Here is a 22,454-nt window from a genome sequence, read left to right as displayed (position 1 = left end):
ATAAGAAAAACGGAAGAACCTCTCTGGCTCCCATAAGATTAAAGTCATACCGACTTGCACAAACGGAAAGCATAGGAAGAAGTCTATAAGTTTCTGGAACGTTCTCCCTCATGACGATGTGTAACTCTGTATGTAAAACAACACAGAACAAATATATAAACCTGCCCCAGATGTTCCTTCCCCGGAGCACTCCCTTCTTTCTGGAGATTGTGTCTCCCAGGCAGCTGTCCTGCGGTGGGTTTGAATAAAACTCTCTTCCTTTCTCTCTCAGCTGTTTAAAAGGGTTTGCTCATTTAGTGTCGACAATAACAATACGTTTTCATTTTAAGTGAAAAATAAATGTTCCTGGTTCACGACTCCAACAGCACAGAAGGGCGGCTGTTCTTCATCCTGGAGCTTCCCTGCAGAACCAAGCATATGTATATATATATTCCAGCATAAAAGAGCTCATCCTACAAGGATGCTTTGAAGGTCCAAGAAGCACTATCCACTCCATGGGTGAGACCAGAAAGTGAAGCTCTTCCCGCTTAGAGAATTACTTTTTGGGTTTAAAACTGCCTTGGAAATGCGTGAAACCATTGCATTTCCTAAAGCCCAAAGCCTCGGAAGGTCCGAGTGTGGCTGACCTTGCGGGGGGCCAGGAACAGCTCTGCAGGCAGGGTTGGTGCAGGAAGGGAAGGGGCAGGGCTCTGGGGGTGGTCTGAAGCCCGAGGCGTCCGCGGAATGGGCCGGGTGTGTGCCTGGGGCGGACCCCGCCCATAACCCCCGCCCATGCCTGCGCCGCCGAGCCAGGTGCTGGCTTGAGGAGGGGCCTCCTGGACCACCTGCGGTCGCGGGGAGCCGCGGGCGTGAGGGCGGGTTGGCCGGTAGAGGCAGGCGCGGCATCCAATGGGCTCGGGGCACCACCCTCCCCGACCAGTCACCGCGTGGGGGTGGAGCTACCTCTGCGGGAGGACCCGGAGCTGCCCGGGGGTTGCAGAGGTCGGGCAGCTGGGCCCGCTCCCAGAGAGTTCACCTGTGGCGTTCGCGGCTGGGTGAGAGCGCGCTGTGGGCTGGGGTGGGGGTCCCGGGGGCAGGGTGCGCCCTGGATGGGAGTTGGGGGTTCTCGAAGGCGGCGGGGAGCGAGCTAATCCCGCGAACTCAGATGAGTTTTCTTTTTCCCTTGAAAGCCCTTCAACTGGCGGTATCCCCCAGCCCCGTGAACTCCAGGGCCCCGCTCACCCGAGTTTTTGGGGGATGGGTTGCGGACATTTCAGGGTTTGCCTCGTTCCCCTGGAGGAGTGCACGTAAGGACCGCACACAGTCCCCAACTTCAGTGGGGTGCCCCCTGTCCCCTGGCACAGTGCAGGTAATGGACCTTGAGCAGCACCCCGAGTTCAGCAGGGTGTCCCCTGTTCGCCCAGGCACAGGTGTGGTGGTAACAAGCCCCAGAGCCATCCCCCAACTTCAGCATTGTGCCCCATGTCCTCAGGGGGATGGTGGTAATGGTCCCTTATGATCGTCTGGGAGGGCCCTCCGTGTTCCTGCTCCCCCAGGCACAGGTGCGGTGGCAACAAGCCCCAGAGTCATCCCCCAACTTCAGCATTGTGCCCCGTGTCCCCCGGGGATGGTGGTAATGGGCTGTCAGGATGGTGCAGGAGGGTCTTCCAGGTGGCGGCCTGGAGGCTGGAGTAAACCAGACTCCACTCAAGTTGCATGAGGAACAGATGAGTTGAGGTGTTCATTTGGAAGAGTAATTTCGCTTTTCCAAAAATGTCAAAGTCATTGGTCTACACTAGAATGAAGATAATGACTACTTAAAAAACAAGCATGTGTTTCCCCTTCTCCCAGAAACCGGAGCAGGTTTGCAGGCCATAGGTCGGAGGTGCCTTCTCATCCCCACCCGACAGCACTTCTCTGCTCTGGCTCCAGGAGACCTGAAGTTCTGAACATCAGCATGTGAGTCAGTGATGCAGCTTGTCACAGGACGTCAGCGTTCAGAGAAAGCAGCAGGTCCATTTGGCACAGTGTCATCATCATGTCAGGACAGGAGGTAAAACCTCTCGTGAACCCCAAACCTCCTGGGCTTTCCTCTTTTCTCTAGTTGAGCCATGAAGTAAAACTTCAGTAGCTGTCAGCATTCTCCATTTGGTGCAGGAGTTAGTTAATTTCCCTGCAGGTAGAAGATTGCAGGTGCAGGGGATCCCATTTTCTCTATTCACTTACTGCTTACAAAATAGATTCTGATTATCTGTTTCCTAGAAGTAACCTTTATTAGAAAGGGAAGGTGAAATTTACTCTTTGTGTGTTTTTAACATATCATTTGTTCCTTCATCTAACAGCGTTTATTCATTTGGGCCTAGGATATGGTTGAGTGGCCAGCATCTAGAGTTAGTTGGCTTTTTGTCGTAGGATACAGACTCGGATGATGTCTTGTCATTTGTCAAAGGTGATGTTTCATAATTGATTAGTCTTTTCATCAGAAGAGTTACAATTAGGGTCGAGGGAAAAATCAAAATTATTCAAAGCAGCCTTTTACTGTTTAAAAGTTGAGCTTGAGGGGCGCCTGGGTGGCTCGGTCATTAAGCGTCTGCCTTCGGCTCAGGTCATGATCCCGGGGTCCTGGGATCGAGCCCCGCATCGGGCTCCCTGCTCCGTGGGAAGCCTGCTTCTCCCTCTCCCACTCCCCCTGCTTGTGTTCCCTCTCTTGCTGTGTCTCTCTCTGTCAAATAAATAAATAAAATCTTTAAAAAAAAAAAGTTGAGCTTGACTTTCTAGTTTTTCTATATGTGTCATCTAGATATTTTGACATGCTGATTTTCTCTGTAGCTTCTTTGGTGGTGGAGTCAGAAGGAGAGTCTTTGAGAATTCTGGATGCTGGTGGCATCAAGGGGCTTGGCGTCAGGAGCACTGGGTTGAGTTCTGGAACTGCTTGCCTGACCCTAGGTGAGTCAGGTTATCCTACAGAGCTTCCATTGACTCCTTATGAAATTGCTGGCATCTAATATCTATGGAAAGGCTTTTTCCACAGAAACTGTTCTGCCTGATGAAGAGCAATTAAAAATGAGGTGATTTGGGCTGTGTTATTCTGTGAATAAAGGTTTTAACCCCCCCCCCGTCATAGGATACGGTGTTTTATTGTACAAGGAGTCCTCAGAAGGCTGCAATGAAAGAAGCAGGTCTCATAGCATGTCCATGTTCCATTGATACGTTCCTTACAGTTTGCCCAGGTAGGAAGGTAATTGGAGAGAAATATGACAGAAGGGGAAAGTAGTGAACCATTCATTGGGTAGCCTTCCACCTTTCTCATGAAAGCCTTGGGCCAGTGTCATTTTGGAAGAAGAGGGGAGTCCTGGAGCTGTGCAGCGGATGGGGGAGTTCCAGGTCTGGGTAAACCTGACAGGGGTCTCAGAGGAGAGCTGAGTGCATCGAGCAGAAGGGTGTCGGCAGGGCGGGCTCCAGGGGTGGCTTTGGGTCTCCCAAGTGAGAGTGGTGACAGGTGGAGGGCCGTGAGGAGGTTCCTGGCCGAGGACAGGTGAGGCCCAGGTGGAGAGCTGGCCGAGCACCTTCTTCTGTGCCACCAGCCTCACCCAACATACACGACATCATCGTCTGTCCCTGTCACTCCAGTTCAGACGTCTCAGAGGTGCCAGGCCAAGACGTTTGTTTGAGCTTCTTTCTTTGAGTGTGTGTGAAGTTTCAAAATTTTGATTATGGAAATGACGGGTCATCGGAACATCTGTTACTCTTTTATTTCCTGCTCTTCTTTCCATCACCAAAGTGAATCATACCTGCTAGTGGAAGGGGCTATCTGTGTGTTTTTATATCTCGATTTAATTAAACAGTGGGAAAATAATCTTCCGAAATATTATGAGAATGCTTGGTGGGTGTTCATGTTTTCCTCTTCCATGAACCACATTCCGATACTAGAAATCATGTTTTAAAGTAAAACACAGCCTCAGAGCTGTAACAAGGTGCCCTGCCCTTTGTGAGAGGGGCACATGGAGAAGGAGTGTAGGTTTTTCAGGAGCTCGTGGAGTGGTGCATCGTGCTCCCAACGGAAATCGAGCCCCCTGTTAGCCTTCCCTGAGGGGGCTGCTTACCTGGTGGCCCATCCTGGGCTCTGGAAGCTTGACCCGGTGAGTCACTTGTGACTTGAGCTGGGGAATTTGTGAAGAAAATGGAAGGAATCCTGGAGCGTGCCTGCATCCTTTGTACTCGGACAACTCCATGTAGCAAAGGAACTCATCATCCCGTGAGGCGTGTCGGGATCCCTGAGGGAAAGGGCTTCACTTCGTGGGCTGAGGTAGTGTCTTCATCCTTATCTGGACCAAGCCATGTTGTATGGCTATGGAGATCCAGACCCTTATGTGACCATGTCATTATTATTATTATTATTATTATTATTTTGAGAAAACAATATAGACATTGACTTTGAGATACAAATATCGTAAAGAAAAACACAAGATCAAATATATATATATAATGATTGAACTCGTGGCCTCTCTCATTAGTATGGGTAATGTAGGGCTGCCCGTATGAGAAAGACCAAGGAATTATATTTCGATTAGAAGTGTGCTGTGCACACATAGTGTTTTATTCTGTCATTTGCCTTATTTTTTCTGGAGGGAAAATAGAGTGGTGACTGGAGCTTGGTTTCTGATTTTAAGGAATGGGAGACAAGTGAATTGCAAGACCAGTGTTGATGCCGACATGGTGCTCAATGCCCAGTGAGCGAAGGTTTGAAGCTTGGACTTGGAAGCCTTGGTGTTCAGCGAGGATGTTGTCCGAGTTTCCAGCACATCGAGTCACTTGGCTGGTGTGCCTAATCGAGCTAGTTCCTGCCTTTCTAAGGGCAGTTTGAAAGTGGCTTGAAACCCTAGGGTACTTGTGGAGTGGTCTGGATGGGACACCTGTGTGGGCCAGTGTAGACGCCACCCAGGGAATTCCAGAGCTAATGGTGAGCACATTTGTGAGGCTGGAGTTTGCTTCTCTGTGAGAAGCATTGAGTTGCAGTGGAAAGACGTCGCTGGGTCTTATGACTCACTGTGTGAGCAGGTCTGAGCCTGGCAGGGTAGTCGGATCAGATAGCTGGGAGGTTGTGGTGCCGTGGTGGTGGACCATTGCTCATGATGGGCAGGCCAGCTTGCTACAGGGACAGGGACTGGGCTGTACTCCCTGGCCAGCCCTCCTGCTGCAGATGTGATGAGAGAGTTGCTTCCTGTTTAGTGCTTGAGCCCTCGGCTCAGCAGGGTGGTTGGTGGGAAGCAGCCCACAGGCAGCATTATCGATTCTTGCCCATTGTGCCCCTGCTTCCTCAGAGGAGGCACAGCAGATGTCCTCTGCCTGGTGTGTGTGAATTCAGTCAGCAGAAGCAGTTCTTCCAGAGCCCCACCCCTGAGAAATCCTCTCCACATTCCTGTGCTGTGTGCAAGAGGTCGCTTTTCATCTGGAACTGAAATCTCAGCTCCTACCGTTAGGTTCCGAGGCCACACAGGACACCAGTATCCGTGCAGTTCTACTTCTGCATGGGGCCTGATGTGCGAGACTGAGGCCGAGCCTGGTCGGCCTGTTGATGCCGCTGCAGGCTCCTTCCTGGAAAATGTGCAGCACAGCCTGGTTTGTGATGATATCGCAGGAAAGAGGGACAGGTGCACCACTCTGCCTGACCGCCGGAGTATTCCGGACGTCAATCCCAGGTGGTTGGTGCAGGGAGGAGAGATGTCTGTTTCCCAGGACCTTGGCCAGAGGGAGAGTTGGATCCTGGGATGGGTCTCTGTTCAGCTTTCTCAGATGAGCACCTCAGGCAAGGAGAGGAAGTGTGAATGCTCACCTGTAATTGAGGAAGGTGTCTGGCTTCAGGTCTCATGGGCAGGTGGATTCCTTGTGTGGCTCATTTTCCTGATAGTGTTCAGGGTGCAGTCGATGGACCCCTGGTCCTTGGCATCCTGGCTGTGCCAGAGCCCTGGGGCACCTTTTCCCCCGGGGCTTTGGACCAGGAAATCGGAGGGAGTCAGTGGTGAAAGCGTCAGTGTAGGCCTTCGTTTCTGCCCTGCCGAGATGGACTGGTGACTGTGATAACTGCTACGGAAATACGGAGCAGGAGACGGGGCTGGGGTGCTGCAGGGGAGGTAAGGGTGGTGCTTGCTATTCACATAGAGCCAGGTGGGACTTCACTGGGAAGGTGATCCTTGAGTCAAGATCTAAAGAAGGTGAGTGATATCACATCAAGAGCATTCTAAACGGAAGGAAAGCATGTGTATAAGTCCCGGGGCAGGAGCGTACCAGGTATGTCCAGAAGTAGCAAGAAGGCCCTGTGGCCACGGGAGACAGCTTAGGACATCACCTCAGGGAGGTGACAGAGGGAGACAGAAAGCCATTGCAGTGCTGTGACCCCATGGGACCCTGTTTCACTGGGCCATCCTGGCTACAGTGTTGAGAATAGATGACAGAGGATTGAGGATGGGCAGGGGAGGTCCATGATGAAGCTTTTCCAGGAACTCAGGCAAGAGATGGCCTCTAGTGTGGACCAGATAGGTGGCCTTGGAAGGAGTGGTCAGTCCTATTCTGGGTACGTTTAAGAAGGAGCTCACCGGATTTGCTGATGGGTTAGATACTGGGAATGGGAGAAAGAGGAATTGGGGTAACTCCCAGCTGTGGCTGGTTGTCCTGAGCGAGGAGAAGGAGGAGGTTTCTGGGGGTAGGAGGTCGTCTGTGTTCCGCATGCTCAGGAAGGTGCCTTTCACGGTGGATCTGCTGATGTGCGTGTCCAGGAGAACAGTTAACATCTACTCCCTCAGCGACTTTCAAGTACAATATCCCCCACTTTTTAAAAGTTCACGGTACACATGGCTTTTTTTTTTTTTTTTAAAGATCTGTTTCATTACCCAGCTTCAATAACAGGAGGAATCCTGAAGAGGATTTTGCTCTTATGAAAAAAGTCGAAAAGTGAGCATTGCGTTCATCATCTGTTTTGCGGGGAGCCACTGCAGGGGCAGCGTGCACCTCAACCAGGTCTTTCCTGGGAACCGCTCTCCACGTCCAGCCCCCAGCACTTTGAATTGTGTCTGTGAGCATCTGCTGTGCTTCATCTCCATTTATTTTGGGCATCTGTTAGGAAGTCGTGTCCCGAGGCCTAGGAAAAGCCAAAGAGAAGTCGTTTTTGGAGCCTGAGCACGCTATTTTTTTCTGTAGAAATGAATGGTAATTCCTCCTTTGGTCTACACCATTCTTGCTGTGAGAGGTTTCCTTCCTAGGAAGGAAGGAAACTACTTTCAAATAGCGGGGGAACCTGTACGCCATCCTGCAGGGTTAGCTTTAGTCTCCATGCTGCACAGAACGTTCCATGACTTATGCATTTTATCACTCAAACATTTTGCCTTTTTTTTTAAGATTTTATTTATTTATTAGAGAGAGAGAATGAGAGATAGTACGGGAGGGAAGAGGGTCAGAGGGAGAAGCAGACTCTCTGCTGAGCCGGGAGCCTGATGTGGGTCTCGATCCCGGGACTCCTGAGCCAAAGGCAGTCGCTTAACCAACTGAGCCACCCAGGCGCCCAAACATTGTGCCTTTGACCACCTTCCCCCATTCCTCCCCCATCCCTGGATCTGGCAACCAGCAATCTGTTCTCAGTATCTGTGCATTCAGTATTTTTTTTTCCATGTGGAACGTCCATGAACATCTGGTATTTGTCTTTCTGTGTCTGAGTTACTTAGCATAATGCTCCCAAGGTCTCTGTTTCCATGTCTGGCTACTGTGAAGAATGCTGCAGTGAACATGGGAGTGCATCTATCTTTTTGAGGTAGTGTTTTTGTGTTCTCCAAATAAATCCACCCAGAGCAATCACTGGGTCATGTGGTAGTTGTATTCATTTTTCCAGGAACCTCCATACTCTTTGTCACAGGTGCTGTACCAATGTACATTCCCACCAACAGTGCACAGGGTCCCCTTGTCTACACACCCTTGACCACACCTGGTGTCTGTCTCTGGGACAAATGCCATCCCGACAGGTGTGAGGAGATAGCGGATTATGGGTTTGACTTAGGTTTCCCTGACGACGATTAGTGATGTTGAACAACTTTTTCTGTGTCTTTTGACCACCTGGGTGCCATCTTTGGAAAGTATTCACATATTCTCCCCATTTTTTATACAGGTTTTTTTGTCTGTTTTGATTTGTATGAGTGTTTTGTATATTTTGGATATTAGCCTCTTCTCATACATATGATTTGCAGATTTTTTTTTCTCATTGGGTAGGTTGCCTTTTAAGTTTTGATGGTTTCTTTTGCCATGTAGAAATTTCAGTTTGATGTCGTTCCCCTTGTTTATTTTTGCATTTGTTGCCTTTGCCTTTGGTGTCCGATCTAAAAGACTCTTTGCCAAAACCAATGTCGAGAAACTCACTACCTGTGTTTTGTTCTCGGAGGTTTATGGATTCCGGTCTTGTATTCAAGTCATTCATCCATTTAAAATTTTTGTGTGTGCTGTCAGAAAGCGATCCAGCTCCATTCTTCTGCATGTAGTGTGCGGTTTTCCAGGACCGTTCACTGAAGAGGCAGTCCTTTCCCCGTTGTATATTTTCTGCTCCTGTGTCGTAAGTTAAGGCCATACATGTGTGGGTTAGTTTCTCAGGTTTCTTCTTCTTCTTCTTCTCCTCCTCTTCCTCTTCCTTCTCCTCCTCCTTCATTTTTTTGTTTTACAGTTTATTTTTTGGGAAAGTATTTTTTCCTGTTGGAATATATGCAGTGTGGACTTTATTGATTACATGTTCATACTATTTGTTAGGACATTTCTCTCGTGTGTTTTTGTAAATGACTTGCCGGATTTATAGCTTTCAACAGGTTTAACATTTGGGCAGAACTACTCAAAATGTTATATTCTTCCATCAGATCAGAGATTGTGTCTGATTGTCTTTTGTGATGCTGTCAGTTGTGATGATTGATATCTCTGTTTCTTTTCCCTGATAGGTTTATTAAAGTGATTTTAATATTTCTTAAAAACGTGGATTCTAAATCACTCTTATTTAATAATATGTGTTTATATAAAACAAGTTTAAAGAAATGCATTTATTGGAATCAGCTGTTGAAACAGGAGATAAATATTCTCGTTCAGAGTTAATAATAATTATATCAGAGCTAAGTCTAAATATACCTTTAATGTACTGACTCTAATGAGTACACTCTGCCCAAAGTGCTGTGATTATCATTTCCTGAGCTTTCTATTCGGTTCCATTGACCTGTGTGTCTGTTTCTATGTCAGCACCATACAGTTTTGATGAGCACAGCTTTGTAATCTAGCTTGAAATCCGGGCGTGTGGTGACTCCTGCTCTCTTCTTTCTCCAGGTTGCTCTGGGTATTTGGTGTCTTCTGTGATTCCATATGAATTTTAGGACTGTCTTCTATTTCTTTGAATAATGGCACTGGAATTCAGATCGGGATTTCATCACATCTGTAGATTGCTTTGGTTGCTGTGGACATGTGAACATGATTAACTCTTCCGGTTAATGAGCAGGACGAATGCTTCCGTTTATTTGTGTCGTCCTCTGTTTCTTTGACCCATACACGCCCCCTCAACATGCATGTGTTTTTCCTTCCTTTTGCAACATGTGTTCAGTGTACCAGGTCTTTCTCATTCTTGGTTACTTTTCTCCTAGGTTTTTTTTTTCTTGATGCAATTGTAAATGGCATTGCTTTCTTATTTTCTCTCTGTGAAGGTTTGTCATCAGTACACAGAAATGCAACAAGTTGGGACACCTGTGTGGCTCGGTCGGTTAAGCATCTGTCTTTGGCTCAGGTCACCATCCCGGGGTGCTGTCATCGAGACCCTCAGTGGACTTCCTGCTCAGTGGGGAGTCTGCATCTCCCTCTCCCTCTGCTGCTCACCCTGCTTGTCCTGTCTCTCTCTGTCAAATAAAGTCTTTAAAAAAAGAAATGCAACAGGTCTCTGTATATTGCCTTTGTATCCTGCAGCTTTACTGATTTTGTTGATTCTAACAGTTTTGTTGGAATCTCTATGGAATTCTATATATAGTATGTCCTTTGCAAACAGTGACAGTTTTCCTATTTGGATTTCGTCTTTTCTTTCTTTCTTTCTTTTCTTTTTGTCTGAATGCTTTGGCTAGGTCTTTCAATACTGTGTTGAATGAAAGTGATGAGAGTGGGCATCTTTGTCTTGTTTTTTTGTCTTTTATATAATATGTTTTATATTTATTCATGAGAGTCAGAGAGAGAGAGGCAGAGGCAGAGAGAGAAGCAGGCTCCCCGTCTAGCAGGAAGCCCGATGCAGGACTCGATCCCAGGACCCTGGGATTGTGACCCAAGCCAAAGGCAGACGGTTAACCATCTGAGCCACACGGGCGCCCTCTTTGTCTTGTTTTTGATCTTAGTGGAAATGTTTTCAGCTTTTCACCCTTGGGTATGATGTCAGCTGTGAGTTTTTCATATATGGACTTTGTTATTTTGAGGTGTGTTCCCTCTATACCCAGATGGTTTAGAGTTTTTATCATAAATGCATATTGAACTGTCAAGTGTTCTTGTTGAGGTACAGCGGAATGTGGGGGTTCGCCGGGATAGGCGTGCAGATTTCTCCAGGACAGACACCTTTCCGTAGTTCCAAATGACGCAGGATCCTTCTCGGTGGCAGCCTGAGTTCTCTCCTATTATTGAGGTGTCCCCAGTGCCCGGAGCTTTGTAGCCGGGACTCTGGGGAAAAACCCATCAGAACCCAAGCCAGGGTTAGGGCTCGGGACTACGGGCATGACAGGCCCGATCTGCTAGCACTGTGGCAGGCTTTCCAGGGGATGGATTTGAGGGTGTGGATCAGGATGAATGTCATGCCAGGGATTTTGGCCAGGGGGCCGCTGAAAGTGGGGTTTGCTAGGATGGGCATCCGGAGTTCCCAATGGCGAGGTTTCCTTCTGTGTGTCAGTCGGAGTCCTCTGGTATTGCTCAGTTGTCCCCAATCCCTGGAGTTTAGAGGAAGGCCTCTGGGGACAGACCCTTCACAAGCCAAAATAGGGTTAAGGTTAGGGCTTATGTGCGTGGCAGGCCCGATCTACCAACAGTGTGGTGAGCTTCTCAGGGAGCCGAATTGTGGGCATGGGTCAGGGTGAGTGCCATGCCCAGGATTTTAGGCCCGACCCCTGAATGTGGGAGATGGATGGGGTGGAATTGCAGGTTTCTCTTGCCCTGAATGCTTTCTGGAGTCCAAACGGTGAGGTTTCCTTCTGGGTGTAGGCTGAGTCTTCTGGTCCTTCTCAGGTGGTCCCAATTCCTGGGGCTTTGGAAACAGGCCTCTGAGAACCGACTCCTGAGAAGCAAACCTAGGTTATGGTAGGGCCTTAGGGGCTTGGCAGGCTGAATCTACGGGCACTATGGCTAGCCTCCCGGGGGTCTGAGTTGAGGCCGTGTGTCGGTGTGAGTGTGAAGCTCATGGTTTGCGGCAAGGGGGCCAATGAAAGTGCAGGTGTGCTTTAATGTGCGTGCAGTGCACTCCTGCTCTGAACGCTTCCCGCAGTCCAAATGGTGCGGTTTCCTTCTGGGTGACAGCCTGAGTCCCCTGGTATTGCTCAGGTGTCCCATTTCCTGGGACTTTGGAGCCAGGCCTCTGGGGACGGATCCCTCAGAAGCCAACCTAGGGTTAGGATAATGGCGTAGGGTTATTTCAGCCACATCTGCCAACACTGTGTCATGCTTCCCAGGGCTCTCAGTTGGGGGATGGGTCAGAGTGAGTGTCAGGCTCAGGGTATGCCGCCAGGGGACCCCTGAACGTGGGGTTTCGCTGGGATGGGCAAGTAGGGTTCTCCTGCTCTGAATGCTTTCCAGGTTTCCAAATGGCACAGTTTCCTTCTGGGTGGCAGGCTGAGTTCTTTGGTATTTCCCATGTGTCATCAATCCCTGGGGCTTTATTGCCAGGCCTCTGGAGACAGAGCCCACAGAAGCAAACCCTGAGTAAGGGTTAGGGCCTATGGGTGTGGCAGGTCCAATCGGCTTGTGCCGTGGAATGCTTCCCAGGGGCATGAGTTGACCACGTGGGTCACAGTGAGATTAAGGTCAGGGTTTGCAGCCACTGAAAGTAGGGGTACGCTGGGATGGGCATGCAGAGTTTTCCTACTCTGAATGCTTTCTTGAGTTCCAAATAGTGTGTTATCCATCTGGGTGGCAGGTTGAGTCCTCTCGTATTGCACTGCTGTCCCGAATCCCTGAGGCTTTGGAGCCAGGTCTCTGGGGAAAGAAACCTCAGAAGCCTACCTAGGATTAGGGTTAGGCTGTAGGGGCATGGCAGTCGATGTGCCAGCACTGTGGCGAGCTGGGGTCTGAGTTGAAGGCATGAATCAGGGTGAGTGTCAAGCTCAGGGTTGGTGGCCGGGTGTCCTCTGAATGTTGAGGTTCGCTGGAATTGGCATGCAAACATCTCCTGCTGTGAATGCTTTCTGGGGTTCCAATTGGCGTGGTTTCCTCCAGGGTGGCCGGCTGTGTCCTCTTGTATTGCTCAGATGTCCCCATCTATAGTGCTTAGGAGCCAGGTCTCTGGAGACACAACCCTAGGAAACCAACCTGTGTTTATAAGGCCTAGGGTCAGGGCGAACTGTACGTGTCCACACTGGGGAGAGCTTCCCAGAGGTCTGTGTTGATGGCATTGTTCAGGGTGAGTGGCAGGGTCAGGGTGTGCTGCCAGGGGGCCAATAGATGTGGGTTATGACTGGGTTGAGCATGCTGAGGTCTCCTGCTCTGAATCCTTTCCATAGTTCCAAATGGCGCATTTTTCTTCTGGGTGGCAGCCTGACTCCATTGAAATGGCTCAGGTGTTCTGAATCCTTGGGGCTTTGGATACAGGCTCTGGGGACAGAGCACTCAGAAGCCAACCTAGGGTTAGGCTTAGGGGCATGACAGGCCTGATGTGCTGGCGCTGTGATGACCTTCCCGGGGTCTGAGTTGAGGCCGTGGGTTAGGTTGAGTGTCAGGCTCAGGGTCGGCTGCCAGAGGGCGCCAGATTTGTGAATTGGCTGGGATGGGCATTCAGAGTTGTATTCTGAACGCTCTCCGGAGTTGCAAGTAGTGTTTTTGAATTCTTTTTGGGAAGCTGAGTCCTCTGGTGTTGCTCAGTTATTGCCATCCCTGGGGCTTTGGAGCCAGGCTTCTGGGGACAGAAGCTGAGAAGCCAACCTAGGGATAGGCTAACGGTCTAGGGTCGTTTCAGCCCTCATCTGCCCCCGCTGGGGCAAGCTTTGGGGGACGGGGGATCTGAGTGGGGGGCATGGGTCAGGGTGAGAGTGAGGCTCAGGGTTTGCGGGCAGGGGGCCATTGAAAGTGGCATTTCGCCGGGATGGGCACGCAGAGTGCTCCTACTCGGAAAGCTTTGCCCCGAGTTCCCAGCGGTGCGGCTTCCTCCTGTGGGACAGGCTGCATCCTCTGGTATTGCTCAGGTGCCCCCAACCCCTGTGGCTTTAGAGCCAGGCCTCTGGGGCCAGAGCCCTCAGAAGCCAGCGAGGGATAGGGTTAGGGCCTAGGGGCACGGCAGGCCCGACGTACCAGCACTGTGGCCTGCTTCCCCGGGGTTTGTCTGGAGGGCCTGGGTGAGGTTGATTGTGAGGCTCAGGGTTTGCCGCTAGAGGGCGCAAAATTTGTGCATTCCTTGGGATGGGCATTCAGAGTCCTCCTGCTCTGATTGCTTTCAGGAGAGCAAATGGTGCGTTTACTTTCTGGGTGGCAGCCTGAGTCCCCGATACTGCTCGGGTGTCCCGAATCTTTGGGGCTTTGTAGCCAGGTTCTGGGGACTGACCCCTCAGAAGCCAACCTAGACTGAGTGTTAGGACATAGGGACACGGGAGGCCTGATGTGCCAGCGCTGCGTCGAGGTTCCCGGCGGTGGGGGTTAAGGGCGTGGGTCAGCGTGAGTGTCTTGCTCTTCTTTTTGGCCAGGGAACCGCTGAAAGTGTGAGTTCGCTGGGATGGGCATGCCGCGTTCTCCTGCTGTGAATCCTTTCCGGAGTTCCAAACGGCGGGCTTTCTTTCTGGGTGGAAGGTGAGTCCTCTGGTATTGCTCTGGAGCGAGCCCGAGGGAACAAAGCACTCAGGAGCCAACCTAGGGTTGGGGTTAGGGCCTAGGGGTTAGAGTGTAGGGATTAGGGCGTAGGGGTTAGGGCCTACGGGTTAGCGCGTAGCAGTTAGGGCATAGGGGTTAGGGTGTAGGGCCTAGGGTTAAGGTTAGGGTTAGGGCCTAGGGTAGGGCCAGGGTTAGTGTTAGGGCCTAGGGTTAGGGTGTAGGGTTTGGGTTTAGGGGTTAGGGGTAAGGGTATGGGTTAGGGTATGGGTTAGGGTACGGGTTAAGGTATGGGTTAGGGTTCAGGTACGGGTGCTCTGGGTTCTGCTGACACTGTTCACAGTGTCCACAGGAGAAGGGTGGCCCATGTGAGTGCTCACTGGCTCATTGTAGCAGATCATGCTATAGCAGAGGGGCAGCTTGGGCAGGGAGTCCCAAACTCTGCCTCTGTTTGTGTTCTAGTCTTCCAGCAAATACACCATAGTCTCTTGCACCTACCAGGTAAGACATGGCTCTGCCTTCTGGCGGGCAACCTGGAAAGAGGATGAGATTAAGACAAAGTACACAGCATAGTGATCTCCTGAAAATCGTTTTTGAGTGGCTGAAGGCCAGAGGGAGGATGGGTCTATTTGGTGTCTCCCTGTGCTACCCTTCTGGCCTCAGTTAAGGGTAGACAGAGTGATGTATGTATTCAGTGCCACACTGGATGACTGGGGACTTCCTTTGGGGCTGGGAGGACCACCGCTCAGAAGGTAGGCTCAGTGCTGTGCCAGGAGCCCAGGGCTTTCTAAAGGCAGGTGAAGCTGGCTATGAACTGGTGAGCTGGGCCTGAGCAGGTGTGAGCCAGGAGTAAGCAGGCAGGGCAGAACTCCTGGGCCTCCACCTGTCCTGGGGTTAGGACCTCCGGTCCCTGGAGACCTCCCGTTGATGGCCCTCCAACAGCCCTGAGAACAAGCCCTATAGGGAGGGTAGTCTACCTCAGGAGACTGCGGTCCTGGGGAGCGGCCTGGGGCCCGCAGTGTTGAGCATCCCCTTCCTCTTGCCATCTCTGGGCTCAGATATGCAAGCCTCACCTGTGATACAGGTCTTGACTTTCCCATGGCCCTTTCCTCAGGGGTCCCCCTGACACTTGGTGTTTGCCCTTGGTGCAGGGTCCTGAAACACTCTGTGGCCGCCACCTATGAGGAGCAGGGCCCAGGCCCTGGGTACCGCATGGAGCTGTCCATCTTCTATGTGGTCTACTTCATGGTCTTCCCCTTCTTCTTCGTCAACATCTTTGTGGCCTTGATCATCATCACCTTCGAGGAGCAGGTGATGTCTGAATGCAGCCTGGAGAAGAACGAGGTGGGTGGCTCCCTCTACTGCCTGAGTGGCTCAGTCGTCAAGCGTCTGCCTTCGGCTCAGGTCACGATCCCAGGTCCTGGGATCGAGTCCCACATCGGGCTCCCTGCTCCGTGGGAAGCCTGCAACTCCCTCTCCCACTCCCCCTGCTTGTGTTCCCTCTCTCGCTGTGTCTCTCTCTGTCAAATAAATAAATAAAATCTTAAAAAAAAAAATTTGGGGGGCGCCTGGGTGGCTCAGTCGGTTAAGCGGCTGCCTTCGGCTCAGGTCATGATCTTGGGGTCCTGGGATCAAGCCCCGTGTCAGGCTCCCTGCTCGGCGGAGAGCCTGCTTCTCCCTCTCTGCCTGCCTCTCTGCTTACTTGTGCTCTCTATCTCTCTGTCAAATAAAATAAAATCTTTAAAAAAAAATAAAAAAAAATAAAAAATAAAAAATAAAGAATTTTTGAAACTAGAGAGGTGGTTGCATAATATTGTGAATACACTAAAGCCACCGAGTTGTACTCTTCAAAATGATTAAATGTATGTTATGTGAATTTCAACTCAATTAAACAAAAAAGAAGGTGAGCTTTTGGCCTCTGGAGTCCAAACTACTAACTCCAAAGTCACTGTTTTCCTTGAAGGCTGGCTAGGTGGGGAAGAGGGTGGTGATGGGAGGTGGGGCGGGAGGGGTGCCAACATGAATTAGGGTAGGGCAGCAGAAGCAGGGAGTGGGAGGGACCTGGGTTAGTTTGCGGGACCAGAACCCCGGGGTAGGAGGCTGGCTGCTGCGGGGGCTGGTGGTGGTGGTGGTGGTGCAGGGGAGGCCCAGAGGCTGGGGGGAGCAGGGCTGGACGGGCTCTGGCTGAGTCAGAGTGGCCTCCGCTGCCATGATGGTTTCGCACAGACTTTGGCTGGAGGGTAAGGGCTAGGGTAGAGGGCGGGCTGAGGTCTCTCTACGTCACCCCTTCTCCTTCCTGTCCTGCAGATGTTGAGCCCCTTTGTGGCCGTGATCATGGACAATTTTGAGTACCTTACACGGGACTCTTCCATCCTAGGGCCTCACCCCCTGGACGAGTTCATCCAGGTCTGGGCTGAGTACGACCCGGCCGCGTGGTGAGTGGCCCCCGTGTTCCGTGGTCCTCAGGGTGGTCCGTGCCACGGATCTCGGGACAGGGCTGGGTGGCTTCAGACCTGTGTCATGTGGCACAGGTTTTGTCAAACCCCTTCAGGTTTTGGCGGGGTCCGCAGAGGGTGGTGCCAGGTCCCCTTCTAGGTGGCACGCTCCTTCTCATGCCCACAGTGCTCTTACACAGCTCCCTGGGCGGAGAAATGCTCTGTGAGACCCTTAGTCCAGGCTTAGGAGGTTCCAAGGGGTCTGTGAGGCTCAAGTCTCTTGCCAAACGGGAGTGTACTGTCTCCTCACAGGTCTGTCACATGAGGGGCGTGGAGGGCTCAAGGGAGAGGGTGTGGACACAGCAGGAGGGCCTTCCCTTGGGGCCTCACCATCCTCATGAAACTTGGAGGCCTTCATGGCAGAAATGACATTCTTCCCGCCCATGGGCTCAGGCCTCTCCCTCTCTGCCATCTCTTGGGAACAGGAGCCAACATGCACCTGTGTCCCCAGCCCAGGCTGCAAATAGCAGGCGCTTGGTGAACTTTCACTGAAATTAAAGGAGCTACCAGGAAGGGTCTAGTATGTTGAAGACCCTTTGGTCATGGTGGGAAAGGGTTACTGTGTTGCATTAAGTGAGGGGTAGTTTGTTTCCAGACAGAGCAAGTATGTCATGAGGGGACTGGCTTGCATTAGAAGGGTGTTCCGTGATCCATGGGAGAGTCCTGCACACCCAGGACACATACTCTTATCCTCGGGGCTAGCAAAGCAGCATGGACTCACCATCTGCCCATTTGTCTGTTCCTTCATCACTCGCTTCTTCATTTGCTTATTCATTCATTCATTCTCTCAAGCGGATACTTGAGTAGTTATTCAGGGCATGCTCTCTGCAAGGCCAACACAGGACATGGAAGGGCCAAGACACCTGGCTGCTGGGGAAGGCACAGGCCGGCTCATCGCCTCGCTCATGGTGAGCGCTCAGCAGACATGAATGTGAATGAACCAAGTGCATCAGTAAACGGATGGGCATCCGTCCCTTCCCACGCTCGAAGGGAATGAGAAGACTGTGAAGATGGGGTGTAGCCACTTCCCACCTCCTCTCTCCGAGGCTCCCAGCCTGCCCGTGTCCCCCTCGCATAGCTCTGTGTTTGGTCACCCCTTGCGTGGTAGAGGCCTGGAGGAGATGGTCAGTGTCGTCGTGGTGAGGACCCTACTGCCCACAGTTTTTCCCTAAATTGGAGCTCAGCAAGGGGATTGCTCCAGAGCTCTCTGACCCTCAAGCCCCTGGGAGCTTGGCTGGGCTCCCCCACCCTCCTCTCATCCAGCCTTCCCGGAGCCCCTACCCCATCATGTGAGGATCCAGAAGATGCTGTATGAGACCCTTCCCAGGCTGGGCAAGTCCTGAAACCACTGGTAGCACCAGCAACCCTAGGGCATTTCCATTCCTGTAGTGTCTCCGGGTGTTTTCCATTGTAGTGAAAACTGAATAATTTTCACGCAGTGCAGAACAAGCATGGATTTATTTATGTTTCATGGTGTAGGTGACCGTTTTTGTGGCCTCGGAGAGTCCTGTCATTTTGCTGATGCGTCAGCACATCGGCCCTGCAGTGCCCAGTGTCGTTCTGGCTCAGGGGTAAGTGTGGGTTCTCTGGTCAGGAGGGCCCAGTCAGGTCAGAGAGCAGGAGAGACTCCAAGTGAGGCAGGCTTGAGGCTCATTCTAGGAGGGTCATCTGCACTGTGGTCTCAAGAGATGCTGCTGTTTCTGGGCACATTGTTTCCAGTATATGTGCTGCCAAAGGGAGGACCGGGCACGTTGTTTCTAAAGGGTGTGTTGCAGGGAAGCAGAGATGCTGTATGGGCAGTATGTTCATAGGTGCACGACAAAGGCAAGTCAGTGCAGGCCTGTGAGAGGGGAGGACTTCCCCCCAATCTTTATGAACTGTAGACCCAGGGCTTCCCCTAGTCCAGCCACAGGTGGAGCAGAATTTGGACATACAGGGAATGGACTTGGGCCAGACTGTGGTTTTGTGATGGTGCACAGGGGGCTCAGACTGTTTCCCAAATCCAGAGTTCTGAAAATGGGGCCTCTGGAAGGCAGGGGCCATTGGGAGTGGGGTAAAGAAAGTGCTGTGGAAGAGTAGACAGCAAATATAAGCGTCACCCCAGAGGTGGCATCTGTGAAATAGCACCCAAGACCATGGTCCAAAAGTAGCATAAATGTGACCCGCAACTAACACTCAGACTTGCTGCTCCCAAGTGGCCTGGGCTGAAAACATAGCCTGCCTCCAGATGGCAGGGGATAGGGGAAGGCCCAGCAGAGGCAGCTGAGGAGACTGAGTCCTGGGCACAGGACCGAGGGTGCTTTGAGCCCTTCCTAGCCTCCGTGGCAGATGTAGGGATGTGGTCCGCTTTATATCCCAGGTGGCCACTCTGCTGTCTCCTCGTTCTTGGAGAGACTTAAAGAACAACAAAACTTTGTGAAATTTCCCAAGCTTTCATATGTGTGTATGGCTCTGTGGGTGCGTGTTGCATATGTGCACGGGTGTGTTTGTGTGCACATGTGGCATGCGTACATGCATGTGTGCAGCAGACATACATGTGTGCATGTGCACACACGCACATGGTTTGTGTGTACACGTACGAGTGTGCACACGTGATTGTGCAAATGTGTGAGTGCGGTGCATGTGTGCACGCGTGTGTGCATGGGTGTACGTGCACATGGTTTGTGTGTACGCGTATGAGCATGCACACGTGTGTGCAAATGTGAGTGCGGTGCATATGTGCACGTGTGTGTGCTTGTGTGCACGTGTGTGAATATGCAGCAGACATACATGTGTACATGTGCGCACACGCACATGGTTTGTATATATGTGTACGCGCGTGCACACGTGATTGTGTGCAGGTGTGTGCAGTGCATGTGTGCACGTGTGTGAATGTGCGTGTGCACGGGTATACACGGGCGTGCATGCTTGTGTGTGCACATGTGTGTGAGCGCAGGTGTGCATGGGTATGTATGTGCACATGTGCGTGCACACATGCCTGCTGTGGGGAGATGAAGAAGGCGTGGGGTTGTTGCTTTATGGTGCCGCCTTCTCCCATCTTCCCCGTTGCCTCACTTGGTGAAGGGTAGAGAGTCGAGAGGAGAATCACAATCACACCTGTAAGCGATCTGTCTACTCATCTTTGTGTTCATCCGTCTGCCCAGTCAACATTCCTGAGCATCCGCCGTGTGCTGGGGACCAGGGGTGTGTAGGTGAAGCAAGCACGTGCTCTCGGGATGCTGAGTCCAACGGGACTGTGGGAGAACAGAGGAGCCATAGTGTGAGCCCGGGGTGTTCGAGGAGGGAGAAACCCCATCTGGCCGGTGAGTCAGAGGAGGTGGCATTTGAGCCAAACCGAAGAGGGCAGGATGGATTGAGCTCTAGAGAAGAGGTTGGGGCCGGGGCTGAAGGGAAGGGGCTGTGATTGTGTCTGATGCAGAAGAGAACGCATTGCAAAGGGGCTGGAAGGGCGGCTGGGACAGGTTGAGAAGGTCTTGAAATTTGGGATAAACAAGGAGCTTTGACTTTGCTTTACAGACAGCGAGGACAGTTTTTTGCATTGCAGTGACAGTATGGTGCCCCCACTTTCCATCTGGTGCCGTGTGAGGGATTCGATGGTGGAAGAGAGAAGATGAGCCAGAGAACAGGCTGTGAATTGGGTTGGGTGATTATTGGGGCTGGGGGCTTCACCATGCTTCCAGACCCTTCGTCATGATCCTTTAGGTCCAGTGAGGTAGCAAGCACCTTGGGTGAGGCCAAAGTGGGGCTTCCTCTTTCTTCCCTCTTTTGCAGAAATGACTTGGAGCTGACTGGACAGGAAAGAGAAACGTCGGTGTGGGCCAGGGTGCCCACCCTGGGACTAGGGGGTCCTTAGCCGGGCCAGCAGACTCCAGGAGATGCAGGAGGTAGAGACGGTCAGGAGAGCCAGGCATGGGGTCTCCAGAACTCAGGGAGCGAGAGCAGGGGCTGCCAGAGAGGGTGGGCGAACAAGACCCGGGGGGAGGCGGACCAGTGGTTGCAGTGCGTGCACAGTGGGGGCTTGCGACAGGGGCCAGCACTGGTTCTGTATGGTGTGCCTCCTGCCCGCGTCAGGCTCTGGAAATGGTCTTGGGATTGCCCTGCCTCCCGGGGCTTTCTGAGCCCCAGGATTCCCTGCAGGGAGCTGCCTGTCCAGCCGCCCGGCTCCTCTTCCTGTCGCAGGCTGGGTGGGCGGGCGGGACGGGCTCATCGTGCCCTGGTTGCCATAACCTGTGACATTTCCTTTCCACTTGCCGGGTTCATTGTAAGGATACGTACAGTTTGTTGCGTTGTATTGCGCCACCTGTCGGCTTAGGGAAGAACTGCCCTGGTAGGTTGGCCTACAAGGTTTGCAACTCAGAGCCTCCATGGGACATACCCTTCCCTGCCCGAAATGCAAACACAGCGCACACTCCCTGCCTGGTTTGGGAATGAGGACACCTCACCTTTCTTTCCTCCTGCCCTGCCCCGCCCCGCACTCCAACCTCCTGGACGCTCTGGTGCCCCATCTGATCTCCCGACCCCTCCCGCTGGCTGGGGAGAGGCAGCCTTCTGAGGCGGTGCACACGAAGCTTGCTGGCTGGGCCTGGAGGGCAGGGGTCGGCTGCTGGGTGGGAGCTGGGGGCCAGGCCCTGCCTGTGCCCGAGGAAGCAGCTGTCTTTCCCGGCTTTGCCTCCAGGCTCTGCAGGGTGGGCTAATGGTCAGACAGGCTGGAGGCCAAGGGCCCCAGAGGAGGAGCGCATGGGCACAAGCAGGCCAGGAGGAGCGGCCCCTCCCAGTCTGAAGAGCCTGACAACCGAGGGGCTTCTGGTCCCCGAGGGAGGCGAGGACAGAGGCAGTGGAGGCCCAAAGACGGGCCCTCCTGCTTCACCTCTGGATCGATCCACTCAGCCAAGGCTGGGAACCCTGGGAGGAGGGCCAGGCCCTGGGGCAGCTGTGCCTGCCAGGAAAAAGCTGTTGCCTTTCTCTCCTGGGTGGCCTGAACCCGACCTCGTCTCTGGGACCCCAAGCAGGTCCCATAGGCAGGTGTCCCCAGGGGTGGAGGTGAGGCTGCAGGCCTGGTGGCCTGTCTACCTCGGAAGACACAGTCATCGGCCCCCAGACACCTCCCTGGATCCGCAGCCTTGTCCCGTATGTTGGGGCCAGCCCTGCCCCTGGTGTGGACAGGAGGGTGCAAGAGTGGCTCCAAGCCACACCCCACCCCAGCTGCCCACCACGCCCCTGCCCCCTCCACCCCCCCCCCATCTCCCATTTCCTGCCTAGCCCTGACTCCCAGCAGCAGCCCCGCCCTGGGCGGCCTAGGGTGTCTCTGGGCTTGGAGCAGGACTCACCGGTCAAGTTTGTCTCTAGAGCCTCGGGGCTCCCCCAGCTCTAGTTTTCTGGCTTGTTGTAGAGTTTTCTCCACTTCTTTAGCCTCTAGGCTAACTTGGAAGCAAATTGAGCGTGACGGAAAGCTATGTTTCTGCCGTGGTTCTCAGGCCGGCCTCATCAGTCACGTAATTCTGTCTGCCGGCTCTCCCGGCATGGTGAAGCAGCTCTTCTGATTTGGCATTATCTGTGGTTTCTAAAAGTGTAAAATCAGAAGTTGACAACCCAAAGCCGCCCCGATGCAGCCCTTCCTCATCCCTCCATGTTCATTAGCTCAGATGTCACCCCTGCCCGCTGCCCTGCGTGGGGCTGGAGTGTGGAGGTGAGGCTGGGAGGGGCAAGGAGGGGATCGTGTCAAGCAGAGAAGTCCCTCATTTTACGTATTTTGACTTTTGGCGTGTAATCGGACGCTGGTTAACTGGATCTGTTTTCTTGTCTGCTTCCTCCCCCCGGCCCCCTCCCGCCGCACCCCTTCCTGTGGACCCCACCCTGCCTCTGCCTCCCTGGGCCGGGTGTCCAGTGGGCGCATCAGGTACAATGACATGTTTGAGATGCTGAAACACATGTCCCCACCCCTGG

At 52.5% G+C, this 22,454-nt stretch overlaps 1 protein-coding gene across 1 annotated transcript; it reads left to right on the top strand.

Annotated features, from left to right (window-relative positions):
• The first annotated feature begins 594 nt into the window (after nt 1–594).
• On the top strand, nt 595–16,455 carry LOC114204121 (uncharacterized). The gene is made up of 5 exons (XM_088020738.1): nt 595–1,034; nt 1,831–2,032; nt 13,896–13,998; nt 15,168–15,360; nt 16,324–16,455. The coding sequence occupies exons 3-5, from the start codon at nt 13,925–13,927 to the stop codon at nt 16,453–16,455; spliced, it is 399 nt and encodes a 132-aa protein (XP_087876864.1). The 5' UTR covers nt 595–1,034; nt 1,831–2,032; nt 13,896–13,924.
• Nucleotides 16,456–22,454: the final 5,999 nt, after the last annotated feature.

This window comes from Eumetopias jubatus, unplaced genomic scaffold (assembly GCF_037043125.1).
Source record: "Eumetopias jubatus isolate StellerSeaLion01/CBP00866 unplaced genomic scaffold, mEumJub1_p1.0 scaffold_149, whole genome shotgun sequence".
Taxonomy (NCBI): domain Eukaryota; kingdom Metazoa; phylum Chordata; class Mammalia; order Carnivora; family Otariidae; genus Eumetopias; species Eumetopias jubatus.
The sequence above is the reverse complement of the archived record's forward strand: the minus strand, read 5'-3'. Positions and strand labels throughout refer to the sequence as shown.